Source organism: Aquarana catesbeiana, linkage group LG02 (assembly GCF_042186555.1).
Source record: "Aquarana catesbeiana isolate 2022-GZ linkage group LG02, ASM4218655v1, whole genome shotgun sequence".
NCBI classification, from domain to species: domain Eukaryota; kingdom Metazoa; phylum Chordata; class Amphibia; order Anura; family Ranidae; genus Aquarana; species Aquarana catesbeiana.
The window spans coordinates 10,100,156-10,119,388 of NC_133325.1; the positions used below are offsets into that span (position 1 = coordinate 10,100,156).

At 46.9% G+C, this 19,233-nt stretch overlaps 1 protein-coding gene across 1 annotated transcript; it reads left to right on the forward strand.

Annotated features, from left to right (window-relative positions):
• The first annotated feature begins 899 nt into the window (after positions 1-899).
• Positions 900-1,868, forward strand: LOC141126407 (olfactory receptor 52L1-like). The gene has a single exon (XM_073612354.1). The coding sequence runs from the start codon at positions 900-902 to the stop codon at positions 1,866-1,868; it is 969 nt and encodes a 322-aa protein (XP_073468455.1).
• Positions 1,869-19,233: the final 17,365 nt, after the last annotated feature.

A 19,233-nucleotide genomic window follows, 5' to 3' on the forward strand; every position in this document is an offset into this window, starting at 1 on the left:
AAGTAGTGGACTGTTTTCTGACTCCAAGTGCCTGTGGAGATTCGGTGTGCCTGGCTGTGCAGGGTGATGGATCTCAGTATACTTGCAGCTCCCTGGGGGGTGCGCTACACATAATATTACACAGTAAGGTACAAATGTTTGGATTTCTGACCACTGAAAATGATCTTTGCTATAGAAATGCGAATCGAGTGGGATGACTCTAATGAGTGGCGCTGATAGCTGGAGAACCGGTGTGATAGAACCTTCTCTGAGTCTGACTTGTGTAAGAGTCCAAAAAACACATAAATAATCATTTTTAAAAAATGATAAATAAAAGAGAGATTACAACTCACCTGTGGGCTGTGTAGGTGAGGTTGGCATACGAAGCTCTATGGGTCCTGCTTAATCTGAAGTCTATGTGGTTGGATCTTAAGCACTTCCAGTAAGACATTGTTCCATAGGGCGATGCTGGCACATCTAAAGCTGCGTACACACAGGCGGACTTTTGGACTTTTGGTGCCGGTTGATAGCCAATAGCTGCCCTAGCGTGGGTTTTTGTCTGTCGGACTAGCATACAGACGAGCGGATTTCTGGGTCCGGTGGAGTTACGACGTAAAGATTTGAAGCATGTTCCAAATCTAAAGTCCGGTCAAAAAGTCCAACCTTGTGTACGCTGCATCACAAGCACATTGCATTATAGAAAATGGGGGAGGGGAGTGAGTAAGCAAATTCTGAATATTGCACTTCAAGTTCCAGAACTTGCACATGTGATCCATCTTGTCCTTCATCCACAGGTGATTGGTTCTGACTTACACCGAAAGTTATGGTGGGCACCAGGAATCCCACCTTCTACCCTTCCCACCATGAATTCATCTCGTCTTCCATCTACAGGTGACTGGTTCTGACTCCAACCCCACGTCATGGTGGGCACCTCAAATTCCACCTTCTACCTGTCTCACCATGAATTCACCTTGTTAGGGTTCCCTGGAGTCCTTCAGTTCAGACGTCTCCTGTTCATCCCGTTTCTCCTTCTCTTTATAATCATTATATTGATCAACAGCGTCATCATCCATACAGTGAGGAAGGAAAGCTCCTTGCATGCTCCGATGTACGTCCTCATCTCATTATTGTCCATCACCCACATCTGTGGCACCACCAACATACTGCCCAAGATGCTCCTTGGCATCCTCTTCGGCATGAACCAGATCACTCTCATTGGCTGTTTGATTCAAATGTTCTTCATCTACTTCTTCTCCATGATGGACTGCAATGTTCTTCTGATGATGGCCCTGGATCGGTACATTGCCATCTGCAAGCCGCTGAGCTACCACACTATCATGACCAGGAGAATGTTGGTTTGTCTCACAGTTGCCTCTTTTATAAGGGGTGTGACTGTCATCGTTCCTGTCATCTATCTGGCTTCTACGGTCAATTTCTCTGGCTCCAATACCATCCACCATTTTGCTTGTGAGCACATGGCCCTGCTGGGCTTGGCTTGTAGTAATGTCACCAAAAACAAGATTGTGGGCCTGAGCATGAGAGTGATCTCCATGATAGTGGACCTGTCCTTTCTCTCCATCTCGTATGGCACCATCATTTGTGCCACACTGAAGATCTCCACTGGAACACTCAGGAAAAAGGCAATGCACACATGTGGGACTCATGCCCTGGTCATCTTGGTTGTCTACTTCTTCAGACTCTCCTCCTCCGTCATGTACCGGGTATCTAAATCGGTGACCAAAGACACCCACAATCTTCTCAGTGCCGCCTATTTACTGGTCCCTGCTCTGGCCAACCCTCTGATTTATGGCCTGAGGACCAATGAGATCAGAGTCCGAATGCTGAAAACTTTCAGCCAAAAACGGGTGGTCGCAAAAAGGGCAACATGAACTGCTGTGACCTAGAAGAAGAAAATGTTATGTGATAAATAGACTTGCGCAGTTTGTTTCGTTTCCGAATTGAAATTCAGACTAAATTTTCGTTATTCGAAATAAACAAACTCATTCAGTTGATTCAGATGTTTGAAGCATCCAAATGAAATAAATAATACAAATTAATTTGATAATAGCTGGTTGTAAAGGAGCAGGGCGGTTGAGGATTTTTTTTTCCAAGAGTCAAGGACCACTGATCGCTCGGTTCTCAGAGCTCTGTGAGTAGAAAGCCGGTGACTATCGGTCCCTGGCTCTCTGCTATACCCCCTCCACGCTCACTGGAGCTCTGAGCTGTGAGGGGGGCCCTCGCGGCTGGCTCATGCACTCAGCAGCTTGCTGAGAGGCTGAGCCGGGTGCTGGTTCAGGGTTGTGGACGAATCCCGACAATATTGTCAGGATCTTGCCCCAGCGTGGACTGGCTCTGAGATGTCAGCCGACGGAGGGCTTAAGCCTGCTGAAAACGGGTCACAGGAGTGCAGAATGAACTGCACTCCCGAGATCCAAAATGAGCTTTGGCTGTACATCTCCTTTAACAACCGTGACTCATCTGCTGTCAGTGGGATTCCCCGCTGGCAGCAGAATATAAGCGAACCGTGAAGGTCCACTCCCAATCCATACCAGACCCATCAGACCCTTCGGGCCTGGTATAGACTTTGGGGGGCCCACGCCTTTCTTTTTGCCTCCCGCCATCTTGCATCTCCGGTTCCCACTGATGGTAAATCAACAAAGGGGCGGGGTCACCGGTGACAGCAGGTGACCCCGCCCCTTTGTTTATTTTGTGTACTATGCTCTCACTGACTGACATCTCTGGTTCCCAGTATCGATGTTAAATAAACAAAGGGGCGGAGTCAGCTGTCATCCGGCGACCCTCTACCCTTTGTTTATTTTACAGTATCTCACAAAAGTAAGTACACCCCTCAGTGACATTTGTGTAAATCTTTTCTTCTATCTTTTCATGTGACAACACTGAAGAAATGACACTTGTCTACAATGTAAAGTAGTGAGTGTACAGCTTGTATAACAGTGTAAATTTGCTGTCCCCTCAAAATAACTCAACACACAGCCATTAATGTCTAAACCACTGGCAACAAAAGTGAGTACACCCCTAGGTGAAAATAGTTACATAGTTGGTAAGGTTGAATAAAGACACCAGTCCATCCAGTTCAACCTGAGTGAGTGTCTACAATTGTCCCCATCATTAAGATATCATCTATCATCTGTCCCTATAATCTCATTAAGAGCCTCCTCTAATATATATATTTTTTAACTTAAGGTACCCATATAGCACCATCAATTTACGCAGCGCTCCACACATACATATCACACTCACATCGGTCCCTACCCTCAAGGAGCCCACAATCCAAGGACCCCAACTCACATTCATATACTAGGGCCAATTTTGGACAGAAGCCAAATAACCTCCCAGCATGTCTTTGGAGTGTGGGAGGAAACCAGAGTAACCAGAGGAAAGCCACACAGGGAGAACATGCAAACTCCGGGCAGGTAGTGTCGTGGTTGGGATTCGAACCAGCGACCCTTTTTACTGCTAGGCGAGAGTGCTACCTACTACAGCACTGTGCTACCCAAATTGGGCCCAATTAGCCATTTTCCCTCCCCGGTGTCATGTGACTCGTTAGTGTTACAAGGTCTCAGGTGTGAATGGGGAGCAGGTGTGTTAAATTTGGTGTTATCGCTCTCACTCTCTCATACTGGTCACTGGAAGTACAACATGGCACCTCATGGCAAAGAACTCTCTGAGGATCTGAATAAAAGAATTGTTGCTCTACATAAAGATGGCCTAGGCTATAAGAAGATTGCCAAGACCCGGAAACTGATCTGCAGCACAGTGGCCAAGACCATACAGCGGTATAACAGGACAGGTTCCCCTCAGAACAGGCCTCGCCATGGTCCACCAAAGAAGGACACGTGCTCAGCGTCATATCCAGAGGTTGTCTTTTGGAAATAGACGTATGAGTGCTGCCAGCATTGCTGCAGAGGTTGTAGGGGTGGGGGGGTCAGCCTGTCAGTCATCAGACCATACGCCGCACACTGCATCAATTTGGTCTGCATGGCTGTTGTCCCAGAAGGAAGCCTCTTCTAAAGATGATGCACAAGAAAGTCCACAAACAGTTTGCTGAAGACAAGCAGACTAAGGAGATGGATTACTGGAACCATGTCCTGTGGTCTGATGAGACCAAGATAAACTTATTTGGTTCAGATGGTGACAAGCGTGTGTGGGGGCAACCAGGTGAGGAGGACAAAGACAAGTGTGTCTTGTCTACAGTCAAGCATGGTGGTGGGAGTGTCATGGTCTGGGGCTGCATGAGTGCTGCCGGCACTGGGGGGCTACAGATCATTGAGGGAACCATGAATGCCAACATGTACTGTGATATACTGAAGCCAAGCATGATCCCCTCCCTTCAGAGACTGGACCGCAGGGCAGTATTCCAACATGATAACCACCCCAAACACACCTCCAAGACCACCACTGCCTTGCTAAAGAATCTGAGGGTAAAGGTGATGGACTGGCCAAGCATGTCTCCAGACCTAAACCCTATTGATCATCTGTGGGACATCCTCAAACAGAAGGTGGAGGAGCGCAAGGTCTCTAACATCCACCAGCTCTGTGATGTCATCATGGAGGAGGGGAAGAGGACTCCAGTGACAACCTGTGAAGCTCTGGTGACCTCCATGTCCAAGAGGGTTAAGGCAGTGCTGGAAAATAATGGAGGCCACACAAAATATTGACACTTTGGGCCCAATTTGGAGATTTTCACTTAGGGGTGTCCTGACTTTTGTTGCCAGCGGTTTAGACATTAATGGCTGTGTGTTGAGTTATTTTGAGGGGGCAGTAAATTTACACTGTTATACAAGCTGTACACTCACTACTTTACATTGTAGACAAGTGTCATTTCTTCAGTGTTGTCACATGAAAAGAGAGAAGAAAAGATTTACACAAATGTCACTGAGGGGTGTACTCATAGTTACATAGTAGGTGAGGTTGAAAAAAGACACAAGTCCATCAAGTCCAACCTATGTTGTGTGATTATGTGTCAGTATTACATTACATATCCCTGTATATTGCGGTCATTCAGGTGATTATCTAATAGTTTCTTGAAGCTATCAATGCTCCCCGCTGAGACCACCGCCTGTGGAAGGGAATTCCACATCCTTGCCACTCTTACAGTAAAGAACCCTCTACGTAGTTTAACCACTTCCCACCCGGCCACTGCACATATACGGCCGGGTGGGAGCTCCCTCCTTCTGACTGGACGTTCCCGAACGTCCTTCAGAAGGAGCGGGATCACGCGGGCGCGCTCCCGCGCAGCCGCGCAATCCCGATGCGCGCGTGTCACTCGGACACGCCGCATCTCAGAGCGGCAGGAGGGCAATGTGATTTGCCCTCCTGATCCGCACGATGGCTGTGTGTAATCACAGCCATCGTATAGTAAACAAGGGGGAGGGGGTGGCAGATGACAGGAGATCGCGCCGCCACGTGCCCGCGCAGCGGCGCGATCCCGATCTGCCTGTGTCCCCCAGAGACAGCACAACACAGGAGGGCCCTGTGATTGGCCCTCCTGATCACATGACGACTGTGTCCAATCACAGTCGTCATGTAATGTAAATAGAGAGCGTAGTAACTGCTCTCATCTCTTCCTCTCCTCACACAGAGCCTGTCAGTGAGGAGAGGAAGAGAGATCTGTGCTGCAGCCAGGAGATCAGTGAGTAATAAAGCTGTTTGTCTGCTGTTTACCCACTGATCACCCAGCTAGTGTCCCCAAAACACAGTGTCCCCAAAACACAGTGTCCCCAAACAGTGAAAACACCTGTCAGTGAACATCTGCCCGTCAACAACTGGCACATCTGTCCGCCAACAGCGGGCACATCTGCCCGCCATCAGGCACATCTGCCCGCCTGCCATCAGGCACATCTGCCCGCCATCAGGCACATCTGCCCGCCTGCCATCAGGCACATCTGCCCACCAGTCATCAGGCACATCTGCCCGCCAGTCATCAGGCACATCTGCCCGCCAGTCATCAGGCACATCTGCCCGCCAGTCATCAGGCACATCTGCCGCCCGCCATCAGGCACATCTGACACCGTCAACAGCTAACACATCAGCCCGTCATCAGCTGACACATCAGCCCGTCAACAGCTGACACATCAGCTGCCCACCATCATCAGGCACATCTGCCCGCCAGTCATCAGGCACATCTGCCCGCCAGTCATCAGGCACATCTGCCCGCCTGCCATCAGGCACATCTGCCCGCCTGCCATCAGGCACATCTGCCCGCCTGCCATCAGGCACATCTGCCCGCCAGTCATCAGGCACATCTGCCCGCCAGTCATCAGGCACATCTGCCCGCCAGTCATCAGGCACATCTGCCCGCCAGTCATCAGGCACATCTGCCGCCCGCCATCAGGCACATCTGTCGCCCGCCATCTGACACCGTCATCAGCTGACACATCAGCCCGTCATCAGCTGACACATCAGCCCGTCAACAGCTGACACATCAGCCGCCCACCATCATCAGGCACATCTGCCCGCCCGCCATTAGGCACATCTGCCAGCCGCCATCTGCCCACGATCAGGCACATCTGCCACCCACCATCTGGCACAGCCGCCCACCATCTGGCACATCTGCCGCCTGCCATCTGACACATCTGCCTGCCAACATGACAAAAAGGTCTTACAGCGCAGAGGAGGCTCTCCAAATACTCCAGAGTATGTCGGACGAGAGTAGCGGGGAATTCTCTCCGTCAGACTCGGATAGTGACTATGAGCCAGTGGAAAGCAGTGGCTCCGAGTTGGAAACAGAGGAAGATACAATCCTAACAAGGAGAATCAGGAGAAATGAGCAGGAGGAGGCATTCACCAGCAGCGCAGCACTCCAGGGCATCCACCAGCAGGCATCCACCAGCAGCGCAGCACTCCAGGATGATATGCAGGCATCCACCAGCAGCCCAGCACTCCAGGATGACATGCAGGCATCCACCAGTAGCGCAGCACTCCAGGGCATCCACCAGCAGGCATCCACCAGCAGCGCAGCACTTCGGGATAGGCGGGCATCCACCAGCACTTCTGCAACCTTCCTAGAAGATAGGCCAGATGCTAGCAACGGATCCCATCAACGAGGCAGTGCCCATACTAGCCTCCCAGACGTTCTACTGTATCCAACATGGCTGCCCGATACATCAGTAGAACCTGTAATACCCCTTTTCACAGCCCAGCCAGGCCCTCAGATGCAGACGGAAAATGTAACCCCACTTTATTATTTTCATTTATTTTTTACCAATGAACTCCTAACCTACATTGTGGAGCAATGTAATCTATACGCCAGCCAACACATAGCCAACAATCCCAGTTCCTCATATGCCTGTCCTTTTGTTTGGAAACCCCTCACCGTAGAAGAATTTAAAATTTTCCTTGGCCTAACCCTCAACATGGGGCTGACAAAAAAAAATGAACTCCATTCCTACTGGTCTACCCAACCTATCCACCACATGCCGATCTATTCGTCATTTATGCCCAGAACCCGTTATGAGATGATCATGAGATTTTTACACTTCAATAACAATGCCCAATGCCTCCCTCGAAATCATCCCAGTTACGATAAGTTATTCAAAATTCGGCCCCTAATCAATTTTTTTTGCGCCAGCTTCAAGGAGATGTTTACCCCTGATAGAAACATATGTGTGGATGAATCCCTGGTGCACTTCACCGGAAGACTGGGAATAAAACAATACCTCCCCAGTAAAAGAGCCAGACGTGGGGTAAAATTTTATAAGGTGTGTGACAGGGCCACGGGTTACACATATGATTTTATGATTTATGAGGGAAAAGACAGACAGCTAAACCCCTCTGGATGCCCTACCTACATGGGAACAAGTGGCAAAATTGTCTGGCAGCTGATCCAACCATTACTTGGGAAAGGTTACCACCTTTACGTAGACAATTTCTACACTAGTCTCCCACTTTTCCGCCATTTGTACCTGAAGAACACTGTGGCCTGTGGGACAGCACGGACCAACCGCAAAGGCTTCCCACAAAGATTGGTCACCAAGAAATTAAGGAAGGGTGAAATGGCCAGTATGCGAACTGAAGAAGTACTAGCGGTGAAGTGGAGAGATAAAAAAAGAGATGTCTACATCCTTTCAACAATACATGACGACACCTTGGTGGAACTTCAGAGAAGAGGAGGCCCCATACAGAAGCCAAAATGTGTGCATGAGTACAACCTATACATGGGGGGGGTGGATATGAACGACCAGATGATGCAGCCCTACTTGGCCACCAGGAGATCACTATTTTGGTACAAGAAAGTCGCCATTTATTTGATGCAACTTGCCCTATTTAATTCCTATATCATTTTTTCTAAGTGCACCCAAAGTTCCCTACCCTATCTAAAATTCCAAGAAGAAGTTTTCACAGCCCTTCTCTATCCCCAAGGCCAAGCCCCTCAACTAATTCGCTCCGATGCGTTAGCCAGACTCCATGAAAGGCACTTTCCCGAAATCCTCCCTCTTACCCAAACAGGTCGCAAACCCCCAAAAAAATGTCGTGTATGTGCAAGTAGAGGAATTCGCCGTGACACCCGATACTACTGTCCCGAATGTCCCTCCGAGCCAGGGCTCTGTATTGGAACATGCTATCGGAGCTATCATACTTCACTACACTATTAGTACAGTGAAGGTGATTTTTTTCCACTATCTGCCATTTCTGTGAATGACCCGGACTGTTAACGACTATGCCTCTGCCAAACATGTTTCTGCCTTCAACGTAAATTGACCCGGACTGTTAACGACTATGCCTCTGCCAAACATCTTTCTGCCTTCAACGTGAATTGACCCGGACTGTTAAATGACCATGATTTTTGCCTGCCTCCTGAACTGATCATTTGCCCTGCCACTGTACAGCACAGGGGTCTCACATATGTGAGGGGCTCCAGAAAAGGTTTTCCGAGTGGAGAAAACATTTTTCTCCGGGTTTTTAGTTTTCTCGGATTAGGGTCTGGAGACTCGGAGGCTTCGTAGAGATTTGGGTGGGAAGAAGCCTCTACCCCTGTCCTCAGGTCTTACCTGACCAAGGCCCAATGTACAAAGTGCTGCCTGCTGCCACCTGAACTGGCCATGCCTTTTGCCTGCCACATGACCTTGCCATGCATTTGCCTGCCACATGACCTTGCCATGCCTTTGCCTGCCACCTGGACTGGCCATGCCTATGCCTGTTACCTGAACTGCCTGCTAAACCTTGGACTGTACTGAACCATGTTCATACTTTTCCATATCTGTCTGCTGCCTGGACAATTCCTGGACATTTCCTTTGGCTATCTGGACAAATGCTTTGGCTGCTCTGGAACGGTATTCCTGCCTGCTAAAACCACAGGTGAGCTTTTTTTTTTACCTTTTGCTCAGCAGAATGTATTTTGGGGTGTAATTCTTGGTGTGTACATGCTATGTGTTAGAAGCCTGGAGGTGCTACTTGCATGTTGGGCCTCTGTATGTGGCCAGGTAGTGGAAAAGTCTCACACATGGGGTATCGCCATACTCAGGACGAGTGGCAGAATGTATTTTGGGATGTCATTTTGGCTATGTACATGCTATGTGTAAGAAAGATCTTCTAAATTGACAACTTTGTGAGAAAAAAAATAGGTTTTCATTTTCTTTCCACATTTTCCAAAAACTTGTGGAAAGAAATTACATGTTAAAAAGACTCATTATGCCTCATAGAATATACATTGGGTTGTTTTCTTTCCAAAATGGGGTCATTTTGTGGGTAATTCCATTGTCCTGGTGCTCCAGGGCCTTCAAAAATGTGATAGGTACTCAGGAAATGAAATGTGTAATTTATGCCTTTAGAACGCCTGATGGTGCTATATGGATGTTGGGCCTCTGTATGTGGCCAGGCTGTGGAAAAGTCTCACACATGGGGTATCGTCACACTCAGGACGAGTAGCAGAATGTATTTTGGGGTGTCATTTTGGCTATGTACATGCTATGTGTTAGAAAGATCTTCTAAATTGACAATTTTGTGAGAAAAAAATAGGTTTTCATTTTCTTTCCACATTTTCCAAAAACTTGTGGAAAGAAATGACATGTTCAAAAGACTCATTATGCCTCATAGAATATACATTGGGTTGTTTTCTTTCCAAAATGGGGTCATTTTGAGGGTAATTCCATTGTCCTGGTGCTCCAGGGCCTTCAAAAATGTGATAGGTACTCAGGAAATGAAATGTGTAATTTATGCCTTTAGAACGCCTGATGGTGCTATATGGATGTTGGGCCTCTGTATGTGGCCAGGCTGTGGAAAAGTCTCACACATGGGGTATCACCATACTCAGGACGAATAGCAGAATGTATTTTGGGGTGTCATTTTGGCTATGTACATGCTATGTGTTAGAAAGATCTTCTAAATTGACAACTTTGTGAGAAAAAAATAGGTTTTCATTTTCTTTCCACTATTTCCAAAAACTTGTGGAAAGAAATGACATGTTCAAAAGACTCAGTATGCCTCATAGAATATACATTGTGTTGTTTTCTTTCCAAAATGGGGTCATTTTGTGGGTAATTCCATTGTCCTGGTGCTCCAGGGCCTTCAAAAATGTGATAGGTACTCAGAAAATGAAATGTGTAATTTATGCCTTTAGAACGCCTGATGGTGCTATATGGATGTTGGGCCTCTGTATGTGGCCAGGCTGTGGAAAAGTCTCACACATGGGGTATCACCATACTCAGGACGAATAGCATAATGTATTTTGGGGTGTAATTGCAATTATGCCTGCACCGTGTGTGACAAATAACTTGTAAATATGACAATTTAGTGAAGAAAAAAAAAAAATCTATATTTCTTAATTTTCCAAAGCATTGTGGGGAAAAAATTTCAACTTCAAAAAATTCACTATGCCTCTTACTAAATACCTCAGACTGTCTTCTTTCCAAAAAGGGGTCTTTTGGGGGGTTATTGTACTGTCCTGACATTTTAGGGCCTCAAGAAATGAGATCAGTGCATTAGGCCATCAGTGCATTAGGATTGATACATTTTCAATAATGCGTAGCATGGCTTGTAGACTCTATAACTTTCACACAAACCAATGATCATACAATTATCAGGATTTTTTTTACCAAAGACATGTGGTAGAATACATTTTTGCCTAAATTTTCGACAAAATTAAATTTTTTTGGTTTCTTTTAAAAGAGAAAGTAGAAAATTTTGTTTTTTTTTCAAAATATTCGCTCTTTTTTCGCTTATATCACAAAAAATAAAAAATGAAGTGGTGAATAAATACCACCAAAAGAAAGCTCTATTTGTGTGAACAAAATGATAAAAATTTCATTTGGGTACAGTGTAGCATGACTGAGTAATTGTCATTCAAAGTGAGAGAGCACTGAAAGCTGAAAATTGGTCTGGGAAGGAAGGGGGTGAAAGTGCCCAGTATTGAGGTGGTTAAGGTTAAACCTCTTTTCTTCTAATTGTAATGAGTGGCCACGAGTCTTATTAAACTCTCTTCTGCGAAAAAGTTTTATCCCTATTGTGGGGTCACCAGTCCGGTATTTGTATATTGTGGGGTCACCAGTCCGGTATTTGTATATTGTGGGGTCACCAGTCCGGTATTTATATATTGTGGGGTCACCAGTCCGGTATTTATATATTGTGGGGTCACCAGTCCGGTATTTATATATTGTGGGGTCACCAGTCCGGTATTTATATATTGTGGGGTCACCAGTCCGGTATTTATATATTGTGGGGTCACCAGTCCGGTATTTATATATTGTGGGGTCACCAGTCCGGTATTTGTATATTGTGGGGTCACCAGTCCGGTATTTGTATATTGTGGGGTCACCAGTCCGGTATTTATACAATGAAATCATATCCCCTCTCAGGCGTCTCTTCTCCAGAGAGAATAAGTTCAGAGCTCACAACCTTTCCTCATAACTAAGATCCTCCAGACCCTTTATTAGCTTTGTTGCCCTTCTTTGTAGTCGCTCCATTTCCAGTACATCCTTCCTGAGGACTGGTGCCCAGAACTGGACAGCATACTCCAGGTGCGGCCGGACCAGAGTCTTGTAGAGCGGGAGAATTATCGTTTTATCTCTGGAGTTGATCTCCTTTTAATGCCAATATTCTGTTTGCTTTATTAGCAGCAGCTTGGCATTGCATGTCATTGCTGAGCCTATCATCTACTAGGACCCCCAGGTCCTTTTCCATCCTAGATCCCCCCAGAGGTTCTCCCCCCAGTCTATAGATTGCATTCAGATTTTTACCACCCAAATGCATTATTTTACATTTTTCTACATTGAACCTCATTTGCCATGTAGTCGCCCCTCCCCCATTCATTTGTTCAGATCTTCTTGCAAGATTTCCACATCCTGCGGAGAAGTTATTGCCCTGCTTAGCTTAGTATCGTCTGCAAATACAGAGATTGAACTGTTTATCCCATCCTCCAGGTCGTTTATAAACAAATTAAATAGGATTGGTCCCAGCACAGAACCCTGGGGAACCCCACTACCCACCCCTGACCATTCCGAGTACTCCCCATTTATCACCACCCTCTGAACTCGCCCTTGTAGCCAGTTTTCAATCCATGTACTCACCCTATGGTCCATGCCAACGCACCTTATTTTGTACAGTAAACGTTTATGGGGAACTGTGTCAAATGCTTTTGTAGAATCCAGATACACCACGTCTACGGGCCTTCCTTTATCTAGATGGCAACTCACCTCCTCATAGAAGGTTAATAGATTGGTTTGGCAAGAACGATTCTTCATGAATCCATGCTGATTACTGCTAATGATATCATTCTTATTACTAAAATCTTGTATATAGTCCCTTATCATCCCCTCCAAGAGTTTACATACTATTGATGTTAGGCTAACTGGTCTGTAATTCCCAGGGATGTATTTTGGGCCCTTTTTAAATATTGGTGCTACATTGGCTTTTCTCCAATCAGCTGGTACCATTCCAGTCAATAGACTGCCTGTAAAAATTAGGAACAACGGTCTGGCAATCACCTGACTGAGTTCTCTAAGTACCCTCGGGTGCAAGCCATCTGGTCCCGGTGATTTATTAATGTTAAGTTTCTCAAGTCTAATTTTAATTCCGTCCTCTGTTAACCATGGAGGTGCTTCCTGTGTTGTGTCCTGAGGATAAACACTGCAGTTTTGGTTACTGAAGCCCCCCGATTCACTCGTGAAGACGAAGAGAAGAATAAATTCAATACCTTTGCCATCTCCCCATCCTTTGTAACCAGATGTCCTTCCTCATTCTTTATGGGGCCAATATGGTCTGTCCTCCCTTTTTTACTGTTTACATACTTAAAGAATTTCTTGGGATTTTTTTTGCTCTCCTCCGCTATGTGTCTTTCATGTTTCTATCTTAGCCGTCCTAATTGCACCCTTACATTTCTTATTGCATTCTTTATAAAGTCTGAATGCTGAGGATGATCCCTCCACCTTGTATTTTTTGAAGGCCTTCTCCTTTGCTTTTATATGCATTTTTACATTGGAGTTAAGCCATCCAGGATGTTTGTTCGCTCTTTTAAATTTATTACCCAATGGGATACATTGGCTAATGCCCTTATTTAATATGCTCTTAAAGCAAACCCATCTCTCCTCCGTATTCTTTGTTCCTAATATTTTATCCCAATTTATGCCTTTTAGCAAGGTTTGTAGTTTAGGGAAGTTGGCTCTTTTGAAATTCAGTGTCTTTGTGTTCCCTTCATGTTTCCTATTTGTGTGATTTATACTGAAACTAATTGACCTGTGATCGCTGTTACCTAAATTGCCCCGTATTTCCACATCCGTGATCAGGTCTGTATTGTTGGTAATCAGTAGATCCAGTAATGCTTTATTTCTAGTTGGTGCGTCTACCATCTGACCCATAAAATTGTCCTGCAAGACATTAAGGAACTGGCGAGCCTTAAATGAATGCGTGGTTCCCTCCGCCCAGTCTATGTCTGGATAATTAAAATCCCCCATTATGATAACACTTCCCATCCTTGCCGCTAATCCAATTTGTGATAGGAGATCCGTCTCCACTTCCTCCCTCAGGTTAGGGGGCCTACTCAGTTTTGTCAGATACTGTATGTCGATGGGAACTGGAAATTTTAGATGTCGGGAGGCTAGCAACAAGTGCAGAACATGAACTTAAAAAAATAAATACAGTAAATAAATTACTATTAACCCCAAATCCTTATATGTAAGTCTTTATGACAGATTCATATTTATATCCTGGTTTCCTGTATCTGAGTGGTGGAATTAGGTGGTGAGGTTGGCTCCATCATGGCTCCTCATTAGGGATGAGCTGAACACCCCCCGGTTCGGTTTGCACCAGAACTTGCGAACAGGCAAAAAATTTGTTGGAACACGCAAACACCATTAAAGTCTATGGGACACGAACATGAATAATCAAAAGTACTAATTTTAAAGGCTTATATACAAGTTATTGTCATAAAAAGTGTTTGGGGACCCGGGTCCTGCCCCAGGGGACATGGATCAATGCAAAAAAAAGTTTTAAAAACGGTTGTTTTTTCGGGAGCAGTGATTTTAATAATGCTTAAAGTGAAATAATAAAAGTGTAATATCCCTTTAAATTTCGTACCTGGGGGGTGTCTATAGTATGCCTGTAAAGGGGCGCATGTTTCCCGTGTTTAGAACAGTCTGACAGCAAAATGACATTTCAAAAGGAAAAAAAGTCATTTAAAACTACCCGCGACTATAATGAATTGTCGGTCCGACAATACACATAGAAGTTCATTGATAAAAATGGCATGGGAATTCCCCACAGGGGAACCCCGAACCAAAATTCAAAAAAAAAATGGCGTGGGGGTCCCCCTAAATTCCATACCAGGCCCTTCAGGTCTGGTATGGATATTTAGGGGAACCCCGGCCAAAATTTAAAAAAATGGCGTGGGGTCCCCCTTAAAATCCATACCAGACCCTTATCCGAGCATGCAACCTGGCAGGCTGCAGGAAAAGAGGGGGGAAGAGAGAGCGCCCCTCCTGAACCGTACCAGGCCACATGCCCTCAACATTGGGAGGGTGATTTGGGGGTAGCCCCCAAAACACCTTGTCCCCATGTTGATGGGTACAAGGGCCTCATCCCCACAACCCTTCCCGGTGGTTGTGGGGGTCTGCGGGCGGGGGGCTTATCGGAATCTGGAAGCCCCCTTTAACAAGGGGACCCCCAGATCCCCCCCGTGTGAAATGGTAAGGGGGTACAAAAGTACCCCTACCATTTCACAAAAAAAGTGTAAAAAATGTTAAAAATGACAAGAGACAGTTTTTGACAATTCCTTTATTTAAAGTCTTCTTCTTTCTTCTATCTTCTATCTTCCTTCAGTTTCTTCCTCCATCTTCTTCTTCTTCTGGTTCTTCTGGTTCCTCCGCAGCGTCTTCTTCCCTTCTTCTTCTCGGGCCGCTCCGCATCCACCATGATGGGAGGCTCCCACTGTGTGATGCTTCTCCTCTTCTGATGGTTCTTAAATAACGGAGGGCGGGGCCACCCGGTTACCCTGCCCCCCTCTGATGCACGGGGACTTGACAGGGACTTCCCTGTGGCATTCCCCTCTGCATCAGGGACTGCAGAGTTCTCCTCTACATCAGGGTCTACAGAGTTCTCCTCTGCATCAGGGACTGCAGAGTTCTCCTCTACATCAGGGTCTACAGAGTTCTCCTCTGCATCAGGGACTGCAGAGTTCTCCTCTACATCAGGCTCTACAGAGTTCTCCTCTACATCAGGGACTGCAGAGTTCTCCTCTACATCAGGGACTGCAGAGTTTCCCTCTACATCAGGGACTGCAGAGTTCCCCTCTACATCAGGGTATGCAGAGTTTCAGTCTACATCAGGGACTGCAGAGTTCTCCTCTACATCAGGGACTGCAGAGTTCTCCTCTACATCAGGATCTGCAGAGTTCTCCTCTACATCAGGGTCTGCAGAGTTCTCCTTTACATCAGGGTCTGCAGAGTTCCCCTCTACATCAGGGACTGCAGAGTTCCTCTCTACATCAGGGTCTACAGAGTTCTCCTCTACATCAGGGACTGCAGAGTTCCCCTCTACATCAGGGTCTGCAGAGTTCCCCTCTACCTCAGGGTCTACAGAGTTCTCCTCTACATCAGGGTCTACAGAGTTCTCCTCTACATCAGGGACTGCAGAGTTTCCCTCTATATCAGGGACTGAAGAGTTCCCCTCTACATCAGGGTCTGCAGAGTTCTCCTCTACATCAGGGACTGCAGAGTTTCCCTCTATATCAGGGACTGAAGAGTTCCCCTCTACATCAGGGTCTGCAGAGTTCCCCTCTACATCAGGGACTGCAGAGTTCTCCTCTACATCAGGGTCTGCAGAGTTCCCTCTTGCACTGTAAGAGGGAATCCTGAAGACTCTGATGTAAAGGGGAACCCTGTCTGAGGACACTGGGCAATGCTGGAAACTCTGATGTGTGTGTGTGGGGGGGGGGGGGACAGTGCCAGGACAAAACATGCCAAATTACGCCCCCCTTTCCCCCAATGTGTATGAGCATTATGTGTCTGCGAAATCCCCCCCCATAAAAAAAAGATTCAGCAGTAATCTGCATGATTACCCCCTAAGCATAAATTCTCCCTCCTCCCAGTACAAATCCTCCCCCTGATGAAATCCTCCCACCCAGCACAAATCTTTGCCCTCCCATCCCCCAGCTCAAATCCCCTCCTTCCCAAAAAAAGTCCCCCTTCCAAGCACAAATCCTCTCCTCCCCCACTCCAACTCCCCCTTCCAGCACAAAATCCCCTCCCCAAATCCCCCACCCTAGCACGAATCCCCCCACAAATTTCCCCTCTTAGCACAAATCCCCCTGTTTTACTTTTTTAGCACAAACCCCCCCAAATCCCCCCTCCTAAATACTTTCCCCTCACCCCCCCTCCCAGCACAAATCCCCTCAAATCACCACTCCAATCACACCTCCCTAAATTTCCCCTCCTAGAACAATTCTTACCCCCTCCCACCAAATTCTCCTTCTTAACACAAACTCCCTACCCCCCAATCTCCTTGTGGTGCCCCTCCACCTCACATGATACCACAGTGCCCAGGGCAGCTGCCCCTCCTGCCCACCCCTTGTCCTGGGGGGGGGGGAATCTGGTGAGCACAGACCACCTTCTGCAGAGTGAATACACTAAGGTAAAGGGGCCTGATAGAAGGGGGAACCTTTATATTGGTGTCCTCCCTTACCTTAGTGTTTTCATTCCCCCTTGAATATCAGTGACCCCCACCCGAAGACATTGTGTGGCCTGGCTGGAGGCTGGAGCTGACCTCCTCCATTGCCCACACAGGTGCAGGGCCGTCCGACATAATCCTCTGGGAGGCTCCTCTGGTTTGATCCTCATCCCTACCTCTTCTCCTCCTGACCACCAGTCCTCCAGTGACAGTCCCAGCTCCCGAGACCTGGCTCCCCCATCCAGTCCTGTAATTCATAAAAGGCACCAAGCAGCGCCATGACGTCACTGTGCATCCACCCCTGTCTGAGCCATGCCCGGGCTTTGCTGGCTTTGGAACTGACATATCTTTTATGGGCAGCCGCTGCCTGTAACGGACATTTCTGGACAGTTTGTGGATCAAATTATGTTTACAAACTGTCTGTAAATTTACTGGCAGTTGGCAACCTTGGTGGAGATGTTGTAAAGAATGGTCCCACGCGGGTCATTTATTACAAGAGACGTCTTTATGGAAAGAAATAAATGAAAACAAGTTAGGCCAACAATATCAGTTACATACAAATACTGAGAGACTTCTCTCTGTCCTGCTGGACTCCCCCTGTGTAGTCCTCTTTACTGGTCATGTGAGGCTCCGGTGAGGAACTGAGGGATGTCAGAGAGGCCACAGTGCTGACCTTGAAGCTGAAAGTCGAAGTCTTCACTCTCCAGCTTTAGTGGCCACTAAGTTGTTGAAGAAGACAAATAAGATGAAGAAAGATCTCAGAACTGTTTTTTACTTTTCGTCATCTCATCACCAAGTGTAGATATAGACGGGTTCACTTTATGATGCAGGAACATTCTAAAACCCGATGTTATGACTGATAATCTATATTTGTATCACATAAAGCACAATATTTCAGGAGTCATTTGTGTTTTGTAGCGCATGACCGGACACAGATGTATGAAGTCAGCCCAGATAAAACCTCAAGATTTAACTGCCGGCTTATTATACATCCCACCGTCATTTCTACAAACCACAGAACCCCGTCTGGTGCAGCTGGGACCGTCCCACGTGTGACTAGACGAGAATTTATATGATGGAGGAAGTAAACTCATATTCATCCCAACCTCACTTTCTTTACTCATCGCAAGCTGCTCATATTAACACTAAACTCACCGTCTCCACCCATCACAAGCTGCTCATATTCAACCCAACCTCACCGTCTCCACCCATCACAAGCTGCTCATATTCAACCCAACCTCACCGTCTCCACCCATCACAAGCTGCTCATGTTCAACCCAACGTCACCGTCTCCACCCATCACAAGCTGCTCATATTCAACCCAACCTCACCGTCTCCACCCATCACAAGCTGCTCATATTCAACCCAACCTCACCGTCTCCACCCATCACAAGCTGCTCATGTTCAACCCAACGTCACCGTCTCCACCCATCACAAGCTGCTCATATTTAACCCAACCTCACCATCTCCACCCATCACAAGCTGCTCATATTCAACCCAACCTCACTGTCTCCACCCATCACAAGCTGCTCATATTCAGCCCAACCTCACAGTCTCCACCCATCACAAGCTGCTCATATTAACACTAACCTCACCGTCTCCACCCATCACAAGCTGCTCAAATTCAACCCAACCTCTCCATCTCCACCCATCACAAGGTGCTCATATTCAACCCAACCTCACCGTCTCCACCCATCACAAGCTGCTCATGTTCAACCCAACGTCACCATCTCCACCCATCACAAGCTGCTCATATTCAACCCAACCTCACAGTCTCCACCCATCACAAGCTGCTCATATTAACACTAACCTCACCGTCTCCACCCATCACAAGCTGCTCATATTCAACTCAACCTCACCATTTCCACCCATCACAAGCTGCTCATATTCAACCCAACCTCACCGTCTCCACCCATCACAAGCTGCTCATATTCAAGCCAACCTCACCATCTCCACCCATCACAAGCTGCTCATATTCAACCCAACCTCACCGTCTCCACCCATCACAAGCTGCTCATATTCAACCCACCCTCACTATCTCCACCCATCACAAGCTGCTCATATTCAACCCAACCTCACCGTCTCCACCCATCACAAGCTGCTCATATTCAAGCCAACCTCACCATCTCCACCCATCAC

What these genes read in the sequence shown, in the direction of transcription:
- LOC141126407 (XM_073612354.1), top strand. Translation starts at nt 900, where the DNA reads ATGGTGGGCACCTCAAATTCCACCTTCTACCTGTCTCACCATGAATTC.